The 24960-nt window shown below is 38.4% G+C and overlaps 1 protein-coding gene across 5 annotated transcripts; it reads right to left on the reverse strand.

Annotated features, from left to right (window-relative positions):
* Positions 1–1576: 1576 nt before the first annotated feature.
* Positions 1577–22314, reverse strand: nup54 (nucleoporin 54). Of its 5 annotated transcripts, XM_036588591.1 has the most exons (15): positions 22252–22306; positions 18651–18755; positions 16307–16384; positions 15823–15987; positions 12492–12572; positions 11653–11805; positions 10533–10753; positions 9205–9392; positions 8043–8239; positions 7098–7152; positions 4849–4942; positions 4376–4483; positions 3863–3982; positions 3260–3370; positions 1577–2598 (listed from the first exon to the last, which is right to left on the reverse strand). In XM_036588591.1, exons 1-15 carry the CDS (start codon positions 22286–22288, stop codon positions 2470–2472), a joined length of 1842 nt encoding a protein of 613 aa, XP_036444484.1. In that variant the 5' UTR covers positions 22289–22306; the 3' UTR covers positions 1577–2469. The 5 variants fall into 5 exon arrangements, with proteins under 5 accessions (XP_036444484.1, XP_036444480.1, XP_036444482.1 ...); XM_036588587.1 differs by lacking the exon at positions 15823–15987; XM_036588589.1 differs by lacking the exons at positions 15823–15987; positions 18651–18755 and having other exon boundaries at positions 2392–2598; positions 22252–22314.
* Between the last annotated feature and the right edge of the window lie 2646 nt (positions 22315–24960).

A 24960-nucleotide genomic window follows, 5' to 3' on the forward strand; every position in this document is an offset into this window, starting at 1 on the left:
TTTGAGATGATGTGAATATTGTGTAAATTTAGTGTATTTATTGTGTAATTGATTCTCTATAGCACCTTTTTGAAAATGGTTCTATATAGCACCCAAAAGGGTTCTTCTATTGTAACAGTGTTAAGCTTGTAATAAAAGAAGAACCCTTTTGGGTGCTGTATAGAACCCTTTTCAAAAAGGTTTTATATAGAACCGTCTATAGCACATTCATGCACATCCATCAGTCTGAAGAACCCTTCCATGATGCAAAGAACCTTTTAATCATGCAAAAGGTTCGTTGAGTGTTCATAGTTCTAGAACCATTTTCTTTACTAAAAGAACCTTTGAAGCACCATCTTTTTCAAAAGCTTTGAGAAGATTTTGGCTTAAAATATATCTTTAAAACCCATTCACGGGATACATGCAGGGTGTTGTGAGGCAAAATGCTTCCCAAAGAAGAAAAAATATTTCAGATTTTCCACTATTTTATCATCATTAACACAACATATAAACTCAGAAGACTCGTGTAGGTTCACTGGTGGTTCTGGATAGTAAATAAAATGTCTATATCTGTGTTGTAGTCATCGCGACCCCTGGTTTCTATCACCACCACTGTAAAGAAATCGGAACTATTTCACACCAAACCACTCTGAATCACTCTGTTTACATTTCAATGCTGAAATTCTGAAGACTTACGCAGAATCCCCCTTTAACAGAGACCAGTCTTACATAATACTAATGCTAGGGGGAAAGTGACTCGGCTTTTAGAAGTGTTCAACACTTAATAAAGATGGATAAATGGACAGAATCAGAGTATGTTTACAAGAGTCCTATTAACTCCATCTATGTAATATTAGACCATTTCTGCTGTGATCAATTGCAAACATATCTGCTGACGTGCAGAAAGGCTGCAAGTTATCGCTATCCTTGTTTCAAGTAATTCAAATATGACATGAAATGATATCATAGATGCTCAGCGACAAGCGTCAGTTGTGGACTCAACTGATGCAAACAGATATAAGAGACTGATGAGGCAAACGATGAGCACTACACACTATGTTCGAAGGTTTGCAGACACCTGTCTATTTACCCTTTCACTGGGCTGTGGAGCAGTGGAGCTGTGTCCTCTGGAGTGATTTAGCTCCATTCAATTCCTTTGGGATGAGCTGGATGATCCAAAACTGACCATCCCACATCAGTACCTGACCTCACTAATGCTCAATCAAATCCTCACAGCAATGGTCAACATCTAGTGTAAAGCCTTCCCAGAAGAGTAGAGGCTGTTACTGCAGCAAAGGGGGACAAACTCACTATTAACACCCTTCATTTCAGAGGAAACACTGGAGCAGCAGGTGTCTACAAACTTCTGGACACAACATGTAGAAATGGGTTGAATGTATCCAGTGTCTCTCATGCCAATAAATGAACAGCAAAGCAGTTTCCATTGTTTTGTTCAGCAAATTGCATTAGAAATAAGCTGTTTACCTTTCGCAGTCTTTGCATTTCTGGTCAGTATATCACCCAGTTCAAACAGCATTGTTATGTGCTACAAAATATTAAAGTTTATACAGTTTATTAAAAAAGGACTGAAGCTTTATGTTAACCAGAAAACTTTATTTAAACCGGTTTAAGTGTATACAGCACACACTGTTTTACAAAAAAAACTAAGATTCATAATAAAAGCCCTATTTACATGAAGATTATGATTAAAATGACTCTCCAGTGACCACATATGCACACTTCACAAAGCAAACATCCAAACTTAGAGTGCTGCTGATGTTCCTCAGGATTACAGCCATATGTAAATGTTTGAACACCCCCATGGTCAAGTGAAAATAAGTTAACATCCTCTACAAACCAAAATATGACATTTTCCTGCGAATTTTAGTGCACAATTTCCTTTGTATTTGCTGAGTTTAACATGCTGGAAAACAATCTAACGAAATATAGAAGCTTTTGCACAGACCACATTTTATTTTCTGTGCTGAATTCAGCAAATAAACTGTAACTGTGCATTAAAATGTGCAGAACTGTGTTCTCTGTAGGTGTGTTAACATTTTTCATTTTGAAAATCAACAAAACAACAAAAAAGTTGACCAGGGGCGCCTAAACTTTGCCTTTGTCTTGCTATGTTATCTCTGTATTCAGTGCTTCAAGAACCATGTCTGAATGAGGCAGAAACACACCTCTATTCTCTCCTACATCAAAGCTGGACAGCCTGCTTAATTAGCAATAACACAGATTCTTTAAGATGAAGACTTTTATTTGCAGCAGTGAACAGAGAGAACTGTTCTAGGATGTTGACTGCTGTTGAAAGTGCTATGCGTGTTCCTTGTGAAGCACTCAGACTGACATGGAGTTGTGTTTATGTATGTTTATGTGTATGAAAAGTGTATGAATGAGTGTGCATATCTGTATGTGTATGTATGTGAGAAAAGGTATGAGTGGATTGTGTGTAATGATCTTATCGGGGAAGATGGACGGGCCATGTCAGCTGAGTTTGCCTGCCCTCACGTGCACGCTGTCATGCAGGCCCTGCTCTATAATCTTGATGTCCTCCATGTCGTCTTTGATCACGCTGATCAGGTGGCTCAGACCCTCCTGCTGCTGCTTCAAGTGCTGCAGAAAAGAGATTTTAAGAGTTTAAGAGAGCAGCACATACCTATTTCAAGATTTCTTTACAGTGGTGCTGATAAGAACCAGGGGTCACAATGTCTGCTACTCAAATATAGCCTGTTTATTTACTATCCAAACCCACCAGTGAACCTATACGAGTCTTATGAGTTTTATATGGAATGCCGATGATGGTGAAATAGGGGTAAAAACAAGTTTTCTTTGGGAGCTATTCTGCCTCACAACACCCTACATGCACCTCTCCACCATGAACGTATTTTAAAAATCGTCGTTTTAGGCCAAAACCTTCTCAAAACTATAATAAAACAATGTTCGTACTCATTTCACGTTATAACTGTCTTTCTGTGAGGGATTTTAGAGACATTAAACTCTTCAGATGTTTGGTTCCCATCACCACCACTGTGAACAGGTTTCTTTAAAATGGGGCATTTGATATCAAACCACTCTGAATGACTGTTTACAGCTTAATGGTGGAATTCCCCTTTAACATTATACTATGTCAATTTACAAACGCAAACCTCTACTGCTAAGGGAAGAGATGAGGGAGGTTCCCCTCAAAATAATTACATTTTAAGCACACTGATCATAAGAACTCAATTTTGGGCTCTCATACATGCAAGCACGCACAAACCCAAACAGTGTTTACCTGTTTTATCTCTCTGAGCAGGTCTGTGTCTACGATGTATTTCTCCTCTGCCCGCACTGCGCCGTAGTGATTCTGCATTCGGATCTGAGACATCAGTTCATTCAGCCGACCCTGTGATGATACAAACACACACGCTGGAAATGAATACAGATTCAAAAGCAGAAGTAAAAACTCAACATCTGGAGTTCTACACTTAAAACTCAGTGCATCCCCAGTACAGAGCATCCCATCTTCTCCATATTACATAAACAACCTACACCGCTAAAACTCTCTGATAATTATCCATTTTTGCCAGTAATGCCGTCACCATGCCAACGTTTGCGTGGCCTTATGTTGCTGTCAGTCGCATACCGTTATGAGGCCTGAAACAATGGTATTTGCAAGAATGCCAACATGTAAACAGCCTTAGAGCTAAGCTCAGACTGAATCATCAGCTCTGACAACTGCTGCTTATGCTGAATTCAGACTGAATCTTAACGGTTAATGTTGAGATGAGAATCAATCCAAATCACAACCACTGAGTTTTTATTCTATTTGAATCGTACACATTGAATCTTCTGAGGTGTCCTTAAAAGGAGGAAATACTTATTTGTCCGCACTTACTTTAAACTGTGTGGGAGCATTGAGTTCAGACTGAATCATGTCCAGCTGCACCCTGAGATGCTCTTCATCCACCTGGATAGCATAACCACTCTTCCTCTGAATCTCCTGCCTTATCAGCACCTACATACATATAAAACACAAAACAACTAACTTTAATATTTGCGGTTCTTAGTGAAAAAAAGGCAAAAGCTATAGAATAAACAGAATCTATACTACACACTCAATTCAGTTCTTTAGCTACAGTAAAACTATAAATCAAGTATGTGAAATGGGTAGACATACGTAAATATGTTTTTTGTGACATCACAGAAATAATAATAAAAAAAAAAACTGGCTTATTTTCCATATATGAAAATAGTAGACTGGGGAGTGAATGGTATGTGTTGAAACTAGCAATGTTTATATACTACATCAAAGTATTGATGTATTTCATCAATATTTCAAAAAAAAAAAAAAAGTAAAATGTAATTTTCCATTATGTGTCCTGCAAATAGCAAACCAGGTGAACACTACCTGTAGAACTCTATGTGACAGATCCATCAGCTTCCTTTTGTACTGAGCAATCTTAGCCACAGTGGTTGCCTGGTTCTTCTGAAGCTCACTGATGTCATTGGAGATTATCTACACCACAAAAAGACACTCTTACCAAAAAAGTAATTTCAATGGACAATACAATGACAATGTTATCACAATATAAAGTCTGATATTTTAAATGAGAAAACTATAAGTACACTTGTAGGACCTGATTCATGTTTATCAGGCCAAAATTGGGGCATACAGATATTTTCCTCCTCTCCTGAACATGTTCCGTAGCTGTAAAGCTTCCCCACCAACTCAGCAATATAGGGCCACGTATGTTCTGTGAACTGTTTTATAACTAAACAAAAACCACTGGCCACCCCTTAGCACACACCCTTCTGTCTGGAGGCAGGTTTCATTATGAAAATGCTTTTTTCTGGGTGCATTAGGGCTGATAAGTCACTCACATCTAGTCTGGTTTGGTGCTGTTTTGTCATCTGTTCTTGAATCTTTAACCTGCGGAGCAACTCCTTAAACCCGACCATGGGCACTGGGATCAGCCTAGAAAAAAGGAAATTATTATTATTAAAACCAGTTACCATAAGCAACAGCACCAGTAATAGAAAAGTATTAAATATTCAATGGAGTAAGTGTCTCGATCTCAGGCCCTGTTCACATTTATCTGGATATTTCTGAAAACATACATTTTTGCATATGTATCAGAATGTACTGCGCTCAGTTCTCGTAAATGGGATATCAACTCAACCGCAAAAATGAAAAATTCCTCAATGATTCTAAAGACCTGTGACTTGATTATTAACAAAAGTTAGATTTGGAAATCAAATGAAGCACAAAGCTTAAAAAAAACACAAAAAAACATCTCTGTGGACTGTGTGAAATGAGTGTGTGGACAGGACAGAAATCAGACTACTGTGCGAAATGTTGAACTGCTAAAGCCTGTTTTGTTACAAAAGTGTGCTTTAGCTGACATTTCATGAGGCGTTATCACCCTTTACTGGGCCGGTATGCTAATGTGAGCATTTGTTGTTTTTGCATTCTTGTGTGGTCAGAGAAATTTTCAAAAACGCTGTTGGTATCAGCAAGGATTTTTTTTGAAAATTGACGAAAAATTAGGATGAAGCTTCTGTATTTAAGAAAATGCCAAACATTAATACAGAAAATATTTTAAAATTACTTTCATTGTAATGATCAGTAGTAATACAGGCAATGGGGAAATACTGACTCATTGTCTCAGTCTTTATTTCAGCTATTTATTTTCAATATAAGTAACATCAGCTATTTAAAATGACTTAAGTTCACACTTCAGGTAAAAGTGGCCAATATCCATTTTTTCTCCATATTGTTGCTGTCAAAGTATCTCTGAAATGGTAGCTTTAGAGGAGAGGGCAAAAACTTTCCTTATTTAAGGACAAGAGATTTGAACCTATTGCGGAGTATTTCTATTGGTCCCATCAGCATGAAAGTTTCACATCATGTAAAGGCCATTTGCTCAAATTATGCAGAAAATAAAAAAAAAAAATGCAAAAAAAAACAAAAAACAAAAAAACAAAAACAAAAAAACAAAACAACAAAAACAAAATTTCTCCTTTTTTTTTTACAGCAACAGTATGTGAAACAGTGGCAGTAAACAAATGAGCAAGGTGAAAAATCAAAACAAACAGCTACTCAAAATCTGTTTTTCCTTCTTTAATAAGAATTTGAAGCAAATAAGTTTTTGACACGGTAACTTGTATACTGTTCATTTTGGCACTGAGTTTCTGTCCCTTTGTTCAAACAAAAGAAACTGAGCTTCATTTCTGTATCTGACCGACTTCCACAGTTAAAAAAATTGGAACTATTTAGTATTTTTAAGAATTCTTCTTGCTTAAAACTTAGACTGAGCATTGTGCACTAGACTGCCAGTTATTTGTGGTTGTGATGTCACAGCACAAGGACATTTGGTTGCTTATGAGTGGTCTAACTCATCTACAACCAATTCACAAGCTCTGGGTTATTTTGGGGTAAAATATTCCCACATAAGACAATGTTATTAATCATTATACTGTAATAAAAATGGCAGCGTTTGTGATTTTAAAATTGCGATATTAAAAAGATTAATCTTTCAGACAGTGGATGATAACGAAAGGTTGTTCATACTTTATTTGAACACTACACCACATATGACCTCACAAAACAATGAACTGAATAATATGTCTAAAAAGCAAGGACAAAATGACATGATAGGCAAGATGACATGGTGTTTCATAAGGTAAATGGCATTGTTTTGACATTAGGACGTGTGAACCTTGCTGACGGATATTTGTTCCATTTAGAACATAGTTCTTAAGCATCATTCCTAAATAACGGAACTTTTAAGGCAGACGCCCAGTTAAGAATACCTTATTTTGATTTTGGCATCGAGTTGGGTTGCATTGCTAGCTTTGTCCAAATGAAAGAAATTGAGCTTCCTTTCTCCATCTGATCTACTTCTTTTATCAAAATAAGCACAGAAAATCACAATTATTACGTTTCTTTGTGCTTCACATTTGATCAGCAGTTTTAAGGTCAGATTTTGATTTCTTGCGAAAGTGGTCTATTAATTTTAAATGAAGATGCAGAACAGGTGTGTTTGTTAAATGAGTAATGTCACACATAGGCCACATTAAAAAGATGTGAAAAACCAAAGAAAAAACAAACAAAAAAAAACACCGCTCACCTGTCAGGCTCAGGGTTGTCCACTTTAGCCTGCTCCCAAATGATGGGATCCACTCCTGAAAGAAAACCATAATCATGATCTATTTAATTGCCAGTCTTCACTCCCTGTTAGCCCATTAGCATTTCTTATCTCTTTAAACAGGAATTCTACAGATTTTTATAAATTTCTGCATAATTGAATTATTAAGATGTAAAAATAGTCACTTAGAGTGCTTTGGTGTGAAATGCTCTGTACACTTACGGACTCAGAATTGTTCACAGTGGTGGTGATAGGAACCAGATGTCGGAAGCTTCCAAAAAGCCTCTGAAAGCTCCTTCTTAGAAAGTTATGGTATAGAAATCGCTATACATACACTTTCTGATGCCCAATATATTGTTTTAGGCCTAAAAGGTACATGTACATAGCTTTGTACTGGACTTGCAGGACATGCTATGTCTTAATTCTGTATCTTTCTTTCTTGGTATTAGCACTGGTTTTAGTTTCTGGCAGTGTCATGGGTAATTTGGACTCTATTTGAACTAGCTAGGATACATTCTCTGAGGGGACAACAAAACACTTTTATAAGTCACTCTGGTTACGAGTGTCTGCCAAAATGCTGTGAATGTAAATGTATTTTTTCTGATTTATAACTATTTTCCTATGATCAACATTCTATATAGAACTGAGGAGACTCGTGTGGGTTCACTGGTGGTTTTGGATGGTAAATAAAATGTCTATATTTGTGCTGTAGTCATGGCGGCCCCTGGTTCCTATCACCACCACTGGAAAGACATCTGAACCATTTCACACCAAACCACTCTGAATCACTCTGTTCACATCTTAACGAGCAAATTATGCAGAAAAAAAAAACTGCAGAAAAAAAGTGAAATTTAATGATGGCTGGTTTTGAAAAGACGGCTGTTTAAGCCTCCTAATATGGTGAAAAGACAGGACAGCGCCACCCACCTGCCGGAGGGTTCTGCAGAAGCTGTTTGAGCTGAGCAGGGGACAATGAGGTGCGGGTGACACTCATGGTCACACCCAGCTGCTGCAGCTGGCCCTTAACGTTGGTCTGCTCCACATAGTTAAACAGACTGGTGGCTGGAACTCGCTTTGACGTGCCATTTGGTGAACGCTCCACCACATAGATTATAACCTCTGTTCTGTGTAAAACACAAACAAAACACAAATACTAAGTATGGCCTGTTTATACGTTGTGCCCTGTATAGGTCTAACAGAAAGGTGCTCTTTTCAAAATCCTCGTGTTCAACTGAATGGTGAATGTAACTGACACTGAGAATGCAATAACTTAAAACACTGAATAGTATTGAATTTTTGAAGATTTTTTTCTTCAACAATGAGCATGTGATGTCATAGCACGTGGTCTAACTCATCTACAAGCAGTTCACAAGCTCAGGGTTACTTTTATGTAAACCTTTCCAACTTAAGACAATATTATTGATCATGCAGGGTATAAAATATTACAGCTATTGTGATATTAAAACAATTACTCTTCCAAATAGTGGATGACAAAGACAGGTTAGTAACACTTTATTTGAAGAGGACCTACATAAGGGCCTCAACAAAACAGTGAACTGAATAACATATTTAAAAACTAAAGACCAGCTTATGTCAGTATACACATGATGACCTATAGTGTTTTATAAAGTAGATAACATTGTATTGACACAAGGACGTGTGAACCTGATGGATATTTGTCCCTTGTTATGGAGCATCATTCCCAAATAATGGAACTTATTAGGCAGAGGCCCAGTTAAGAGCATCATATATTAGTTCTATGAAAAGATTTTGATGCCCTCAAACTAAAGTGATCATTTTTACACATGTAAATTGTAGAGGTGGATTAAGTATAAAACCCCTTGCATAGTTGCACTCGAGTACTAAAGTACTTGCTTTTAATACACTTAAATGTTAAAAGTACAAGTAAAAAGTTAGCTGTTCATAAATGCTACTAAACTCATGTGTCGTGAGTCTGTATGTAGGCACTATACCTTATGTTTCCCAACTTTTTCACTTTAAAATCAGCTATTTATTCAACTGATTTAGCACTGCCAAAAGAAAAGCAGCCTGCTAGTAAAGGTAACAGTGAAGTGAGCTGGGTACTGACTGGTCATCAGGTAGAGCTTTGACCCCCTCCACGTTGACGGTTAGTGTGGGGTGTCCTCCCAGGATTTTGTGAAACGACTCCACCAGCTGCTGCTGCTGACTGCGCACATCTGCCTCCTTCTTATTTAGAGCAAGAGCCACCAGACCGTCCTCATCCTTACTGCTCGGGATGCAGCTGTAACCCACCGCCTGAGAGAGAGAGAGAGAGCGAGAGAGAGCGAGAGAGAGAGAGAGAGAGAGAGAGCGAGAGAGAGAGAGAGAGGGAGGCAGACTGTTAGAGTAAAATCAGCAAAAGAAAAACGAAGGATGTGTTTGTCACAGCATACTGTGTACTGTATGCTACTCTTAATCAGGAGTATACAGTACAGTATCCAGGTATCCAGTGTGCAAACATTGATACTGTACTACAGGGAACAGGTGCAACTAGACTGCCAACACCAGGCACTGAGCCAAGTTACTGTTTTGACCACATTATCTATGCAGTAGATTTAATTTATTAGTATGAGTTTATTTTTTAATATGAGTGCAGTGGCATTTGGACAAATTACTTTTTTTAATTTCGCTGTCATTTATGGATCCAAATAAGGTGGAAATCTGCGCTATTAAACAAGGTTAACCAGGCAGTTACATCAGTGGTTAAGTCCTCTTAAAATGACCACGTTGCATTTTGGTATGCAGTAAATCATGAAGAATAGCTCAGTGTGGGGTACTAGAATATTTGAACAGAGCAGTACATCATCCGGGTATCTTTGGTGCACTGAAGAAATATATAATATATACTGCTTAGCACTTTTGGGCACAATCAGTGTGTGAGTTGTAGGCTATTTTGAACAAAGCCAAAGAAAAACATTATGAATAAGTTTAAGTAGTTTAAGGTAAACAATGTCTTCCACATCCAACATTAAAGCTTCATAATACAAATGATTTTGTTACAGACTGCAATTGCAATATGTGGCTATGTTGTAGGAATTTGGAGACCTCTCTGGCAGAAATGTGTAATTGCATGCTACGTGCAGAAGAATATTTAGTAATGTGGGTTCCACTGATGTGAGTGAGTTGTCTACTATTGTCTTCATCATAATGTTGATTTTGCATTTGAGACCTAAACATCGAGCCGGACCTTTTTTTGAGCCTGTCAGTGTGACATTAATACATAAAAAATACATTAGGCATTGACATGACATTAGGCAGCCATATTCAACATGCTGCCTGGAATCTCTACATTATTATTTTACCCTTAATGACTTAGACCTTTAGTAATGCCCAGCTACCCATTGGATGGCATTGGCCTTTTGAAAATGTTGCATTAGCTGTGAAACTATGACTAACTTTGAAACGACAGAAAGGGTTCTCCTGGGTGAAGTCCACAGGTGGGATGTTGTTGTTGAAGTAGCCCTTCCCAGTGCCCCAGAAGGCCTGCAGCTGATTCCATTTCGCCAGGATGGCATCACGCTCATCATTGAGAAGAGTGGGGGCTGAGAGGGCACTGGCTGTGTTGATCAGCTGGTTAGACTGTGCTGGGGCTTGGGCCTGCTGGCCAAACAAACCTCCTGCAAGTAAACAAGGTGAATATTAATCACTGTAGCACATAATAGACAACAGCTAAGACACATCAGTCCAACAAACACCAACATGGTGTGCCATAACTGTGTGTAATATCGCTTGAAAGTCTCTAGACTGACTAAATTATGTTTCATTTCTGACTATTTTCATTCACTGTTAGCCTTGCTGTAAAGCTGGGGTGTCAAACTCAGTCCCAAACAGTCACAGCTACACAGAGATCAGTGATTTTTTTTCCTAATGCTGCGTTCATGATAACTGGGAACTCTGTGCTTCCTATCCTGAAGTGTTCATGCAACCACAGCTGATTAAGGTTAGAAAAATGAACACACACTGAGCTGGAGTTTGTTTGTCTACTGTGTGCTTAAAAGCTCTTAAAAACACTGGAATTAAAAGCTGTTTGCTTGGTGCTTCATTTTCTTTAAAAGTGGCACTAAATAGCTTTGGAAATGACATGCTGGGAATACTGTTAGCTAGTTTCTTCTTTCTTTCCCAGCTTGAATTATGTGTTGGAGAGCTGCTCAAGTGGATTCTTCGCCAGCTGGAGTTCACACGAGCACAGCACTGAATTCAACTCATGAAGGCCACTTTATTTACTAAACACTGCAGCAAAAAACAATGGAATACCTTACACTTTGTAAAGTATTCCACTGGTAGACAGACAAATGTTCAGTCTTCTCCACAACCTGGTTGACAAACCTTCAGAATCCCTGGGTAGCCTACTGACTGCTATCCAACAGGGACGACACAGCATTCATGATGCAATGAATACTAACTAGTTACTTCTAGCATGCATTCACTGTTAGCCTTGCCGTACATAACTGAAATGGAAAAATGAACAACTACGTCGTTCTAAACAACTGACTATACAGCTGTTGTAGACTCTTACCTTGTTGAGGCTGTGTAGGCTGGAGGTTAAAGCTTCCGAAGCCCAGGCCTCCACCTCCCAAACCTCCAAACCCTGTTCCAGTACCAGTGCCTGTTCCAAGTCCAGATGAAAACCCAAAGCTCTTATTCTGAGTGTTTCCAAACAGACCGCCACCTGTCAACAAAACATGAATCATAATTTAAGGCAATCATCATTGCATACATGCTACACAACAAACACTATGGTCAGATAAAATCAAGTCAACTGTGTCTGTTGTACAGTTTATGGTATATTATAAAGCCGCAGTGCCATCTAGAGGTGACAAATTGTAACACAAGCCTTTCAGATCCAGCCCTTGTCCACATGCAATGCTTTGGATTGGCTACAGTGCCAGAAATAACACATTTTATTTATTTATTTTTTTTTAAATTTTATTTCTCTGAGTGCAAAAAATTTCACAACCCTACATGTACTGTGGTTTCGCACTACGGCATATGTTTCTGATACAGGAATATAAAAGAAATGCTAACATTTGTTGTTTTCTCTTAATTGAACAGTTGAAACCATTTCAACGTAAAAAATATTTTTATAGTACCAAATCTACTTGTATTCGATTCACAGTGTATATCATAAGGAAACCTTAGTATCCAAAAAATTTTTTTTTTCATTTTTAATCAGCCAAAGCAGACTATGTGTCCATGGAAGAACTAATAAGACCATGTTATGAACATTCTTTGTATATACACCCTAAAATAGCAAAAGCAAAAAACAAAACAATTCTACAATTCAGATCGAATTTTATATTTCAGGGGCCCGAGCCCTTATTACTTTCTGGCACTGGCCGGGTATTGGAAGGTCACCTGTGTTTGAGGGGTTGGAGAAGCTGAAGGTGGAGCCGGCAGCGGCTGAAGTAGTAGTGGTGCCAAAGCCTCCAAACGCACCTGGACAAATACAGGTGGTTAGGAAGGAAAAGAAAGATCAGTGAGAGTGAATGAACCAGAACATGCCCAGAGTGAAGATGACATTTAGTGGGGGAAAGTGAAGGGGGAACAAATGAGACACTGTGCAACAAGATTGTGCCACGAGGATGCTGTTGAGCGTTTCGTGTTGACATGGAAATGAAAAAGGCCTAAAACTACTAAAGCTGCCTTTACAGGGTGTAAAGACAGCCTATGTTTACAAGATTGCTACAAAAAGGGGTTGACAGGAAAACTAATTTCAAACTGAGTTTCACTCATACGACCTCTTGCTTTTCATTTCGGCACTCATGTAAACAGGTCAGAGCTTTCACACAGACTGCACGAGCAGAGCCGCAATGCATCCCAGACGAGCCACTGAAGTGGTGAGATGTTTAGAGAATGGGCATGGAGTCTATTTTTTTCCGCTTGCTGCACATGCCACACAGCAAAATAGGCTATGAAACTGAATAAAAATGAAACAGGAAACCAAACAAAAACTCCTTAAGGTGCAGTTTCTTCAATTCATGATTGTTAAAATGTGAAGTGTTTCACACTACATTTGCGTGTTGTGGTAGGTCTACCAGGCTTGAAACAACTTCCCAATCAGAAAAATGTTGGGGCCAAACAAATGTATCATGCTACTTCACAAATTATATTTACTCAGTAAAGTAACTACCTATTCATGTAGTAAAAGGATGTTTGCAACACAAACACTGTATACGTAACTGACTAATGTGCGCTAACTGCAGAAGTAACACTGCCACATTACACAGAGGTAGTACGTGTGAAACAGGCCTAACACAATGCATTTGTAACAAAACTACAAAGACTGGCTGGGTCAAGCTGTTTCAAACTGGATTTTCTAAAAGATCAGCACAAATACCGCAAACTAAACCTTTCAGTAACACTTTACTGAAAGGCAGCAATTTTAAACGCTACACAATGTCTACATAAGCCTTCTATTACTTTAACTGACGTAAAACTACAACAGCAATTATAATTCCAACAGGAGTCAGTTATTATAAAGGCTGCTTTTGTCAATTTTGATTTCATTCACCTCAGTTAAAAGGACCAACATCCTACATTCTTCTTGTATTTTATTAGGTCCACTTATGATAACTGTGTGGTTTTATGAACCAAAAACAGCCATAATTCATTTTTACATGATTATTGTCAAACCTCTCTTTAACCCTTAAAATTAAACTGCCTGTTTTTTGATGCCGTGCCTTTAAGACTGACATATGACAATGAGCTCTGCTCTGATTGGATGTGTTTAAAAAGCAGTTCGTTCAAAAAAGCTGAAACACTCCTTATAACTTCAAAGTAAACAGGCCGGGCTAAACTGCTGTAGGCCAAATATGTGTATAGGTAACATACAAGAATATTTGCAAATGGGTGGTTTTCCGTGACATCTCAAAAACTAAATTCAAAATGAGCTGTTTTTGCAGCTTAGTTTTCATATAGGGACCGTAAGGACTTGGGGTGATTGGTACGGTTTGAAAATGTACATACTACACCAAACTGTTATTTTTAGGAGGAAAATTTGTTTTTCCAAAACCCACGATCGAAACACAAAGTCCGCGGGCCATGTCAGGCCCGTGACACAATCCTATTCGGCCCACAAAATTATTTTCATTTTCTTCTTATTAGCCTGTTTCACTCTGAGATGCACTACAGTCCCCAGCATGCTCTGCAACATAATGTGCTCCGACCCCCTTCCCACAACAACAATCTATGGGCCAGTGCACACAAAAAGAAAAGATTCCTGGTGTCTAGTTCAAGCAAACTGGCAGTTAAAAAAAACTTTCCTGAAACAATTTTTAATTCTAAATTTTTATTTAGAATTATTTTAGCCCGTTCACGGCAAAATGTTACGTAAAATGAAACAACAACTCAACCGCCTAAAGATTTGCTCAATTTTTTTTATTTGGCCGTTTTAGTGGTTGAGTTTAATACCACTGTTCCAAGACATGGGCCCTTTAAGTGTCGACAACTGATGCTTGTTGGAATAAGCCTTGATAAATGTCTATATAGATTTATGTCAGTTGTCAGGAAAAGCTTATGTAAGTGTTGCGTAGCCTTATGAATGAATTGTCTTCATTAAAGTATTACCAACCTTTCTAATAGCTTTAGTGCAGGCAGCTCTAAGACATACACTACAGTTAACTGGATGGAAAAAAAGCTGACTGCATTGAATTACATAATTTCAATTTACTGTATATTGGAATAATGTTGAGGTGAACTATACAGTAGACAAAACAGAAAAAAAATATTCACAACACTCTTCAAAGTACACATAACTAAAAAAAATCAGATGTATATGTTGTATATGATGCCATATAAATGATTTGGTAATATGGTGTAAGGGAAAAATGGGGCACAACCCATTGTGGGGTAAAACTGATTTTTTTTATATGATTGAACAGGTTCTGGTTGGAAAACTTGTCTGTTTCAAATAACACAGAGCTGAACTGAACAAACTGTTTGGCACCAATTTATCTTAGGCTACATTCACATTATCAGGTTGAATCCGATTTTTTGCCCTAATGTGACTCAGATTTGTTTTCAGGGCTGTGTGGACATGCAAATCTGATCTTTTCCAATCCGACCTGAGTCACTTTCATATGTGGTCCTACATTAGATATGTATCCGATTTGTGGCCATGTGACCTTAATGTGACGCTCAGATCGGAATTCATGTGCTTTTTTTCCACTGCACTGCGCCATCATTCAGCGTTACCATGGCAACAGCGCTGAACAGAAGTTAAAGCCTGTAAACGGTGGAAAAGCAGCTCATCACACCTTTTTCTCCTTCGTCTCGCTCTAATAATGAAGCTGAGAGCTGATCAGAGTTAATTATCTTCTCAGCGAGATCGGATTTGAGCAAAAATCAGATTTGAGAAATGAGGCTTGTAATGTGAACGTAGCTTTAGAGTCTCTTAGCTAATGTCACAACTCGCCCCTCCAGTCTGTTACAGTTCACAGTTAAGTTGTAACATTTGCCCTCAAGCCAAATTGAGCTGAACTGCTCACAAATGGTAGGAGCCTGAAACAAAACATTAACAAAAAAACTAGATGTGTCAGGTGGAGCCCCACTCTCTCCTATGGTTGTGTTGACACTACAAACATACGTTTAGGCAGGAACATCAATCAAACACAATGGTAGACTGATGATAACGATGACAATGACGATGACAATAAAATATAGCAGAACACTCTAGAGAGGCATCTACCTGCACCACCAAGACTATTGCCAAAATTGAACACAGTGGCGGTGGTGGTTGGGGCCCCAAAGCCCCCCATGTTAAAGTTGACTGCTGCTGGATTATTGTTCAACCCAAACCCCCCAAAACTAAACCCCCCTGTAGTGGTGCTGACAGGCCCCAGACCCCCAAATCCTTAACGGCATGGAAAGCCACGAAGAGAAAAAGAGAGAAAAAGGGAAGAACGAGAGCAACGTTAGTCGAGAGTCAGTTATGAAGATGTGAGATGCTAAACAGCTGCATTCAAAAACAGTACAGCTAGAACTGAGTGCATGTTAATACAGCGCTTGAGGGCAGTGCTGGGCAATATACTGTCCATACAGTCACATAATGATGCTTATTTTTCATTTTAGAGGCAACTTAACTGCAGTGCATGTTATTTGCTGGGTGCTTCAGATTATTTTGAAGGAGCAGCTTTGAACAAACTGTTTTAATTATAGACAAAAAGACAAACCTGTGGTTGTTGAGCCAAATCCAAACCCTGTGGGTGCAGATGTTGTTGTGGTGGCTCCAAAAGCTGGTGCAGTCAGACCTGGAACAATGATAATTAATTGCTTATGTCTGGGACAATTTTACAAGTACCTGCAAATGAGTCAGGAAAGCTTCTTACACAGGACCGCAATGACATAAACACACTGTACCTCCTAAAATATTAAGTGCACATGTAAGCAGAGATGAACAAAAAGCTCAGCAGTAATCAACTTTCAGGGAGAGAAGGTCGTTCAGATGGTGAAACTACCTGGGTGTCACCCCTGCTCATTCGTTGTGCACTTGGCAACACAGAAATACACCTACACTCTATGTCCAAAAGCTTAGACACCTGCTCATACAGTATTTCTTTTGAAATCAAAGGATTAATCGTTTTTATAAACTAAAAGTAATTTTAAAAAGAGTCCAATTTTCAAATCACAAGAGCTGCAGATTTTCATTACAGCTCGTGTTGTGAAGAATGGTGTACTCTTAAGCAATAGAACACAAGAGGGAGTGCATTATCGTGAAATAACATCACAGCACGAGCCGAAGGCGAGAAATTAATAAACTGGGCCGTGAACGCGGCATTTAATATGTTTTAATGTTCACAGTTCCTTCACCAAATTATATTTCCTTAACGAGCAGCTTGTTGCTACGTCAGAGTAACGAACTCCGCCCACTCGCTGCTCAGTCTGCTGTAAGCCTCACCTTTTGAAGTACAGACTGAGCCATAAAACTAGCACAATATCAAGTTTAGCTCAGTTTCGTCAGTTTTTGCCAGATCAGTATTAATGTTGTTTTGTTCCAGCCAGTCTGTAAAGCATCTTACAGCCCATTTAGTTTGGCGAATGGTGTTGGGTTCATTTCTGGCTGATTCCAGGTTGTTTAGCTGTTCTTCTGTCACAGCTGTCGACTGAAAAGCTGCTCAGTGGTGATGACAGTTTGGGAATTTAGTGTCGTCTCATCTTCAGAGTCTAACCAAATCGGCTGTCGGTCAAATGTGATCTTAAAAGTGTCCATTTTCTGTTTGTGGCAAAGTAAGAAGTAAAAACGTTCAAATGGCTTGAGCATCTCCTACAGCTGTCAAAGTCGTTGCTTAGCAACGGCGTCTGAGCGGAGTGATACAGTGTTTGTGAAAAACCTGTGATGTTATGGTGAAATTACAGCACCGTTAGAACGCTTCTCAACCAATCAGCTTGCGTGGCCGGAACTAACTGTTGTATAACGAAATTTATAACATTTATAAATTACATATTTTATAACATGAAGCTTGAGAATCGACTGTAGAGAGGATTGACCAAAAGCAACCAAACACAACCACAAAGAACTAGCAGCATAAAAGGCTCAAGCCAGAAAAAGCAGATGTATCTTCTTGGCCAAAATAAGATTAATTTTTGAAAAATAATCACAATTTACATCATGATCAGAAAAATCACAATTAGATATTTTACCTAAATCATTCAGCCCTACTTTTACTAGGGAGGATATTCCCCTTTGCTGCAGTAACAGTCTCTACTCTTCTGGGAAGGCTTTACACTAGATGTTGAACATTGCTGTGAGGATTTAATTGAGCATTAGTGAGGTCAGGTACTGGCGTTGGATGGTCAGTTCTGGATCACTCCAACTCATCCCAAAGGTATTGGACGGAGCTCCATCACTGCAATATGGGCAATATAAAGATATTTAATTTAATTTCTGTTTAATTGGTTGTTTTGCTGTGCAATGCATGAAACGTTGAATTAAATCATTTTACTGATCATTTTTGACAGGATTTTTATTGGTGGTACTAATGGTAATTAAAGTTTACATGACCATTAAACTGGCTTCTGTTGTTTCTTTACCTTTAGGCCTGATGTACATAAATGGGCTCTGTTCTGATTAGCTGCCCTGCATTGTACCTCAATCAAAAAACAGTCCAGGCTGAAACAGACCTTGTAACTTCAGCATGAGTGGGTAAGGCTAAACTGCTATAGGCTGAATAGAAGGATTTATGTAAATTAGTTGGTTTTGCGACATTACAAACTCTGTATTCTTAACAGGTTGTTTTGCTTACTTAATTTACTTTTTTCAACCCATTTCGAAACAATACCCACTACAACAAATGCTTTTGTCAAAAACGTATGAATAATTCGTTTTTCCATGATACAGGCCTTTAACAGTAGCTAAATGCATTCATTAAATGGACTGTCTGGTTACTTTTGGACAAACAGTGTAGGTAAGCCTTCTCCACTCAGGTGAACACTGACATGGATTACAGTATAATGAGAATGTAAAATGATAGCTTAGATGCAATGGTTAATTATATGAACATGGACAGATGAACTTACTACCAAATCCGGAGGAAGCGGTAGTGGTGGTACTAGTACCAAAGCCAAAAGCTGTTGACGCTGTCGTTTTGGCACCAAATGAACCGAATGAAAACCCCGAAGAGCCTTTATTGACAACAGACAAGACATCAGTGACAACAGGTTCACGAAGAAACGTGAGGAGGATGGACACCATGGTTCTCCTCATGCTTTTCAATGATGCCATGCTTATCAGAGACAGAGCGAGGCATGCGGTCCACAAGGTCAGTACAAGGCAAACTCAACGAACTGCTTGCCACAACTCTGCTTTTCTAACAGACAACAGACAAGTAAACTTTGAGCAATAGGAATGTATCAGTACTGGAGATTAGAGCTGGGCAGTATGACAACATATATTGTTCTCATGACAAATTATGCCACAATTCAATGTGCTTTTCTGAACATATCATGGATTTAGTGCAGCACAGTATGACAAATATTGAATACAAATCATTGTATTTGCAGTTTTTGATGCTTTATTTATTTTTTTATTTTTAAAATGTAGCACTACTGCTTCTTCCCAGTTCTAACTGATCAGATGTCTGAAAAAATAAATACCATGACGAATCGTTTATTGTAAAAAATTCTTAGAGTATCGCGATATATCTTTGCCATATCACCCACCTCTGCTAGAGCTGCAAAATCAATCAATTACACGGCCCATATTCTACATTTTTGTTTTTTTTTGTGTCAACTCATTTTAACATGATTTTTTTCAAACCTCTCTTTATCCCGTAGAATTAAGCAGGCTGTTTTTGTTACTGTGCCTTTAGGACTGATATGTCTGTGAGCTCTGTTCTGATTGGCTGCCCTGTATTGTGTCTCATTCAAAAAGCAGTTTGGGCTGAAACACTGAACAGATGGACGTATGTGAACGTGTTGTGTTTCGTGACATAACAACAAACCTAATACCTTTTTATTCCCTCTTTTCCTTTATTCCTCCCATCAGTCACAGAGGATGTTTAACCTGCCCTTGACAATTACTTGAACTTCCATTTTCAGTCTGTGTATCACAGATTCTGTCTATTATGTAATCAGTTTTTTATTAATTTGGCCTGAAAGCCGAAGCTGGGGAGCCATTTCTGTTTTTACTGCAACAGTTTTCAGAGTTTCACATATACTGAAATAGTTTTTTTTACTATTATTTCTTTAGAAAGTAGACAATGTTAAGTTAAATTAAATGATGGGCAATATAACTAACTTGGCTAATCTTGTAAGTAAAATTAAAAAAAAAAAAAACTGTCAGCCACTGAACGAAAAGAAGTTTTGGAGCTGAGAGTGTCGGTTCTTACTGGTGAGCTGAGCCAACTGCTCTGACTCACAGAAAAGAGCCACTACTAGTTGAGCAAGAGTGTAGCTGCTTTCTATTGCATTTCAATTTCAAAAAGCCCTGATGGAGTGATCTATACAGCACACAAACTAGGACTGAAAGATTAATCATTTTTATATCAAAATCACAATTTATGATTTAAAAAATGTATATATACACACAATATCAATGACGTTTTCTTAAGTTATAAGTGGGGAAATTTAACCTAATAACACAGAGCTTGTGAACCACGTGCAGATTAGTTACATCAATCAGAGGCAGGCAAATCTCCATATGTTTTGACATCACAACCACAACTTACTGGCAGTCTGGCACACTACATTCAGGGGTCACGCCTCTTCTGGGCAAAAAAAAAAAAGGCCTGAAACTTCACGCATCACGCAGAAGAACACACGAAACGTTTTATCATTTAATCAGTCGAGGGACATTTGGTAGGTTTTCGTGTTGGTGGCTGCTTCTTCAGATGAGCTAATAAGCTTACAGAACAAACCAGCGTAACGCTGGATGCAGATGGAGACTCGTCTTCCACAGGAGGTATTTTCTCCCCAGTGGACGAAGTGTCGACATTTTATTTGTGAGAGGAATACATTTTCATTGTTTCAGGACCTACAAGGTGGTTCTTCAGGGGTTCTTTAGTAATGACAATGGTCCAACACAGAACTAGGAGTTCCATATAGAACCATATAATGTGTAAAAGGCTTTTTTGCACGTTAAAAATTGTGCTTCAGATGGATGGAGAACGTGTTGTGTGTGGTTTTTTTATACAACGGTTAGTTCCTGCCAAGAAAGCTGATTGGTTGAGAAGTGTTCTAACCGTGCTGTTATTTCACCATTACAAACACCAAACACTGTATCACTCTGCTGAGACGCCGTTGCTAAGCAACGACTTTGACAGCTGTAGGAGACGCTCGAGCCATTTGAACGTTTTTACTTCTTACTTTGCCACAAACAGAAAACGGATACTTTTAAGATCACATTTGACCGACAGCCGATTTGGTCAGACTCTGAAGATGAGACCACACTAAATTCCCAAACTGTCAGTTGGTCTGTGAGGAGCTGGAGAACGAACTGCTGGCTGTGCAGTGAGTGGGCGGAGTTCGTTACTCTGACGTAGCAACAAGCTGCTCGTTAAGGAACTATAATTTGGTGAAGGAACTGCGAACATTAAAACATATTAAACGCCGCGTTCACGACCCAGTTTATTAATTTATTACTTTATTTATTTAACTGTTGTATTAAAGCAATAGAACACTCGAGGAGTGTGTTATCATGAATAACATCCCGGCTGTGATTTGGTCGCCGTAGATCATCACTGCTTAAATACATAACCTTTCTGAAAATGATTGCCATGGTTCTGCCATTGTTGCGATGTCTAAGTTGCAACAACAGAAGAACCCATTTTGGTGCACAGTGGAACCACATACAGCACATTCTCCATCAATCTGAAGAACTATTTCACCATGAATTTTGTTCCATGTAGAACTCATGGTTCTGAACGGAACCATTCCCTTTACTACCCAAGCCTTGAAGAATCATCTTTTTTGTGTACTTCCCTTTCTCTGTATGTGCTTCTTATGATTTTTAATTCATTTCTGCAGTGCTCATATCCTTCTGTATGCTGTGGACACTTTATATTCTTATGTCTTTATATAAAATGATAAAATGTATTCAGCTTTATTTATTGTTTGTTTATTTCTGCTGAGGCTCAATTCAAACGTGTTAGACTGCACCTGGTTCAGACAGTGGGGCCTCCTTCAGGCTCTTGATAGTTAAAGTATTGTTCAGCTGTTTTAGATGAGATTCATGGATGAATATTAAATCAATCCTTTTTTCCATCTCTTACCTGATTTCAGTTCAGAGTCAGCTCCTGATGCGTTCATATTTGTGTATGTTTACATTTTTGTTTATTTAGTGTTATATGACGTTAAGCCGTCTCAAACGCCTTTAAAGTTACAGAAAGTGAATAAATAAAAATAATGAAATGGTTAAAATGGTTCAAATGTTAGCCCTATTCTGTTGGCTTCCTATTCGCCGGCTTCTTGTTCGAACTCCCCGTTCCACCTTAAATGCAGCAGTTAGTTACAGTCTGGTTGAAGCAGTTAAGGTGGAACGGACAATTCAAAATATAAGCTAGGTCAGCTTCCTACGGCCCTCGCTTCGCTCCTCTAGAACCCAAATACAGCACCTGATGATGACGATTCTTCATGTGATTATAGATAAATAAATAAATAAATGTAATAATTAAAAACTCACTCGTGCCGCCCGTCCCGCCGCCAAAGCTGAACGCCATGTTTCCTGCTTCCCCCTGCTGTTGTGTCCGGGTGGAAACTTAGAAAGCTGAAGAATTAGTTCCCGCTCGTGCTGGGCGATCCTAATAAAAATCGATAATACAATTCTTATAATAATAATGATAATCGATATGTAAACGTACCGCGATATCAGGGGATGTGTTAGCTATAATTTGTAAACTTAATAAGTTAGCTACAAGATTGTCTTAAACCTGACATAGCTTTTATTAAACTGTTTTTTTTAAGTTGTTTTCTTAAAATCTTACCAAAAGGAACATTACACAGTACTGTAAAGACACAAAGGAAAAAGGAAACTTGCTTGTATTAAGGATTATATATATATATATATATATATATATATATATGACATGCTGGTCTATGCTGGTTTTTCTACTACGTTTTACATGGCACAGTCTTTTGTAAAAGTCTCACCACCTTTAATTAGTGATTTATAATGTTACTAACTTCTATCAGAGTCATGTTTGATGTTTTTCTTTTTTTAATGTTGCTTTATTGTGCCTGTGACCCTATAAGTAACCAGCTAGTAGGAGTGCAGGTAACAAATCAAGTAAAACATATATTTTTAGAATTATATTATTATTATTATTATTATTATTATTATTATGGAAGCACAACACTATTATACAGTGGTGTGAAAAAAGTGTTTGCACCTTCCTGATTTCTTATTCTTTTGCATGTTTGTCACACTTAAGTGTTTCAGATCACCAACCAAATTTAAATATTAGACAAAGATAACACAAGTAAACACAAAATGCAGTTTATAAATGAAGATCTTTATTATTAAGGGAAAAAGAAATCCAAACCTACAGGGCCCTGATTACTGCCACACCTGTTCTCAATCAAGAAATCACTTAAATAGGACCTGCCTGACAAAGTGCAGTAGACCAAAAGATCCTCAAAAGCTAGACATCATGCTGCGATCCAAAGAAATTCAGGAACAAATGAGAAATAAGGTAATTGAGATCTATTAGTCTGGAAAAGGTTATAAAGCCATTTCTAGAGCTTTGGGACTCCGGCGAACCACAGTGAGAGCCATTATCCACAAATGGCGAAAACATGGAAAAGTGGTGAACCTTCCCAGGAGTGGCCGGCCGACCAAAGTTACGCCAAAAGCGCAGCGACGACTCATCCAAGAGGTCACAAAAGACCCCACAACAACATCCAAAAACCTGCAGGCCTAACTTGCCTCAGTTAAGGAACAGTGTTCATGACTCCACCATAAGAAAGAGACTGGGCAAAAATGGCCTGCATGGCAGAGTTCCAAAACGAAAACCACTGCTGAGCAAAAAGAACATAAAGGCTCATCTCAGTTTTGCCAGAAAACCTCTTGATGATCCCCAAGACCTTTGGGAGAAAACTCTGTGGACTGACGAGACAAAAGTTGAACTTTTTAGAAGGTGTATGTCCCATTACATCTGGCGTAGAAGTAACGCAGCATTTCAGAAAAGGAGCATCATACCAACAGTAAAATATGGTGGTGTTAGTGTGATGGTCTGGGGCTGTTTGGCTGCTTTAGGACCTGGAAGACCTGCTATGGTAAATGGAACCATGAATTCTGCTGTCTACCAAAAAATCCTGAAGGAGAATGTCCGGCCATCTGTTCATGACCTCAAGCTGAAGCGCACTTGGGTTCTGCAGCAGGACAATGATCCAAAACACACCAGAAAGTCCAGGCTTTGGAGTGGCCTAGTCAAAGTCCTGACCTGAATCCGATTGAGATGCTGTGGCATGACCTTAAAAAGGCGGTTCATGCTCAGAAACCCTCCAATGTGGCTGAATTACAACAATTCTGCAAAGATGAGTGGCCAAAATTCCTCCACAGAGCTGTAAAAGACTCATTGCCAGGTATCGCAAACGCTTGATTGCAATTGTTGCTGCTAAGGGTGGCCCAACCAGTTATTAGGTTTAGGGGGCCAATCACTTTTTCACACAGGGCCCGGTAGGTTTGGATTTCTTTTTCCCTTAATAATAAAGACCTTCATTTATAAACTGCATTTTATGTTTACTTGTTATCTTTGTCTAATATTTAAATTTGTTTGGTGATATGAAACATTTAAGTGTGACAAACATGCAAAAGAATAAGAAATCAGGAAGGGGGCAAACACTTTTTCACACCACTGTATAAGCAACACCTCACACCTTACCCCTTTTGGATGAGTGTGAAACAGCTTGATATAATCATAATTGTTGTGTGTTCTGAGACGCCTATAATAAACATTTAAATTTCACACTTAGTTGAAATTCACACACAAGTTGCACATTTCACAAGTTATTCATGCTAAAATGGCACATTATGATCAACTGGGGAAAAAGCATGTGGACACTAGGGAAGTGATTATGAAGGGATATGTACTTAATTGGACAAAAAAAACCTCATGACTGTAGAATTTATACTTCTATATTCTATATAAACAACCCGTCAGTGTACTGACAGCAAAAAATGAGAAGTATCTGAAAAACAAGATCTGCCCCAAATATGTAAGTGTAAATACACGCTACCTCACTACCTGTCATTTTAACCCACCACTGCTTGCTAAAATGTATATTTCAGTCAATGGGCATGCACATTCCTGCTCTCCCTTTGTGTATATCCTGTATTTCTATTTTGTCTCCTCATATGAATAAGCATACAAATAAAGTCAACATATACATA

Source organism: Colossoma macropomum, unplaced genomic scaffold (genome assembly GCF_904425465.1).
Source record: "Colossoma macropomum unplaced genomic scaffold, Colossoma_macropomum, whole genome shotgun sequence".
In the NCBI taxonomy this organism is placed as follows: domain Eukaryota; kingdom Metazoa; phylum Chordata; class Actinopteri; order Characiformes; family Serrasalmidae; genus Colossoma; species Colossoma macropomum.

Excerpts from the sequence above, each read along its gene's own strand:
- nup54 (XM_036588591.1), bottom strand. The coding sequence starts at position 22,288 with ATGGCGTTCAGCTTTGGCGGCGGGACGGGCGGCACGA. Across the intron at positions 18,756-22,251 it reads CGGCGGGACGGGCGGCACGA|GCTCTTCGGGGTTTTCATTC; the intron begins GTGAGTTTTTAA and ends TTGTCAATAAAG. Across the intron at positions 15,988-16,306 it reads ATTTGGCTCAACAACCACAG|GATTTGGGGGTCTGGGGCCT; the intron begins GTTTGTCTTTTT and ends CATGCCGTTAAG.